At 63.6% G+C, this 2120-nt stretch overlaps 1 protein-coding gene across 1 annotated transcript; it reads right to left on the bottom strand.

Annotated features, from left to right (window-relative positions):
- Positions 1–140: 140 nt before the first annotated feature.
- Positions 141–1311, bottom strand: CANT1 (calcium activated nucleotidase 1; the record flags this gene model as incomplete). The annotated part of the gene is made up of 2 exons (XM_009704482.1): positions 671–1311; positions 141–408 (listed from the first exon to the last, which is right to left on the bottom strand). Coding segments are annotated over exons 1-2 (887 nt in total), but the record flags the coding sequence as incomplete, so codon positions are not given.
- Positions 1312–2120: the final 809 nt, after the last annotated feature.

Genomic DNA, 2120 nt, shown 5'->3' on the forward strand with positions numbered 1-2120 from the left:
GCCCTCCAGCTGCTCATGGTACACACAGGGGAGAAAACCGGCCAGGGCAGGCTCTGGCCTCTACCAGGACAGGGCGATGTCTCTGGCCTCCAGCATCCTTTAAATCTCACACCAGTCCCAGTATCTATGGGGAGGGAGACCTCAGCCCCAGAGCCCGCAGAGGGTATGGGACACAGGGTAGCAGGAGGGAGCCTGGTTCAGTACCTGGGGGTCGGATCCCTGCTGCAGCCCTCAGCGCGTTGTAGTTCGCCACCCAGTTCTCATGGCCCACATCGCCCTTGTAGCCGATGACCTTTACCCACTCGGGGTTCTCGTTCACCACCTCCCCTGTCGTGGTGGTCCACTCCTTGCCCAGTCCCCCCACGTAGAGGTGCTCATCCTTCACCGCCAGCCACTCCGCCTTGAAGCCTGCAGTGGAGAGAACAGCATTAGCCAGGGCTCGGCCAACACATGGACATCAGACTGCCCCCAACTCCTCCTAAAGCTACACCAGACAGCCCAGTGTTGGGCACCGCCTTCCCCCACGCAGCCAGCCGGTCCTCAGGCAAGAATTGCCCCCGTCCCAGACAGGCTTACAGGGCCACAGAAAAGGTGCACCCCACCCCGGCAAGCCAGAAACAGCCAAGGGCTTCGTTGCTCTGCATCTGCAGGGCAGGATGGGGGAGCTCACCTTTCCCCACTGTGCCATCCCCATCCGGGAGGATCACCCAGGGCACCACCTTGTTGCCCTCAATCTGGTAAACCACTCCTGTCCGGTCGTCCACGGTGTACAGCTTCCCGTTGAAGACAACTAACTCGGAGAGCTCCATGCCCCTGCCCTTCTCAGCCAGGTGGGACTTCAGCACGCTCTCATCTTTGTCCCACTCCACTGTCACGCTGTCCCCGCTGTCCGACAGCACCAGGTAGCCCTTCTTCAGGTAACTGAACCAGGTGTGCTCCTCAGAGCCCTGGGACTGTGTGTCCAGGTCCGCAATGACTCCGATGCGGTAGCGCATGCCCTCGGGGTTTCTCTGGGGTGGGGACAGTGGGTAGGTGTCATTGTAGCGGTCCCCTGCCTGCAGGCTGAGCTGCCAGTTGTGAGGATTGGGTGGGCTGTGCCGTGCCGGCGAAGACCGGTGTAGGCAGAAGAGCAGCAGCACAAAGCCCACGCAGGCTGATGACAGCACGATGGCCTTCCAGCGCAGTCGGAAGCGGGGGTCAGCACCCTTGGTCATGGACGCGAGGACAGGCAGACCACCCACGCTGATCCGGAGGGGGCTCATAGACTCATGGCAGGGCGGGACGGGCATCAGAGTGGGGGCGAGGAGAACCTGGCGGAAAGAGGGGAAGAAGCAGGTCAGAGAGCTGGAGCCTGGCGCTGCACTGAGCTTAGCGGGCAGCAGGGCACCATCATGAGGGAGAGGCAAGGGGCCTCATCCCCTCTCCTGCAGCAGGACAAGGTGCTGCTGCCTCGCACAGGGAAGAGCCAGCATGCCAAGGGGGATACTTTGCTGCTGGAGCCACTCTCAGCCCCTTCTCACCTCAACCCCCCTCAGCACGCCCAGACCAGAACAAGCAGGCATGCACGACCTGCTCAGCACCTCTACCTGCTCCCGGGTCCACAGCAGTCCAGGCATGGAGCTGAGGCACCCTGGCCTAGGGCGAGCCCCCGGGACCTATGTTGGGGTGTCCTGCTGAGCAGCAGCCCCGCACAGCCCCAGGACGAAGAAGGTTCCCCTCTGGCAGCAAGGACAACCTTTGCTGCCTCTGGAGTGGCCTGCTAGTCTGGCCCAGTTCCCGTGGTCCCCAGGAACTGTTCCCACTGGTGAGTGGTGAGCGTGTCCCCAGGCCCCACGGGGACACCAGGAGACACGTGGCAGCTCCGCCCGAGCAGGATGCCAATGCTTGAGCAGGAAGCGCAACGCCCGGGTCCAAGGGACAAACACCCCGACCTGCCCAGCCTTGCAGGCTCCGCCATCCCCAGCCAGGCCCGTCCGCGGTCACAGCATCTCCTCCGGGCAGGACTCACGCGTGGGTACCTTCAGCCCACCCTAGGCCATGGTGCCAGCAGTGCCTCTCCCTGCCACCTCCTCTCCTGCAGCACAGGGCTCCCGCAGACGGGCACTCCAGGCCGCGCAGGG

The sequence above is a fragment of the Cariama cristata genome, unplaced genomic scaffold (assembly GCF_000690535.1).
Source record: "Cariama cristata isolate BGI_N322 unplaced genomic scaffold, ASM69053v1 scaffold27267, whole genome shotgun sequence".
Classification (NCBI taxonomy): domain Eukaryota; kingdom Metazoa; phylum Chordata; class Aves; order Cariamiformes; family Cariamidae; genus Cariama; species Cariama cristata.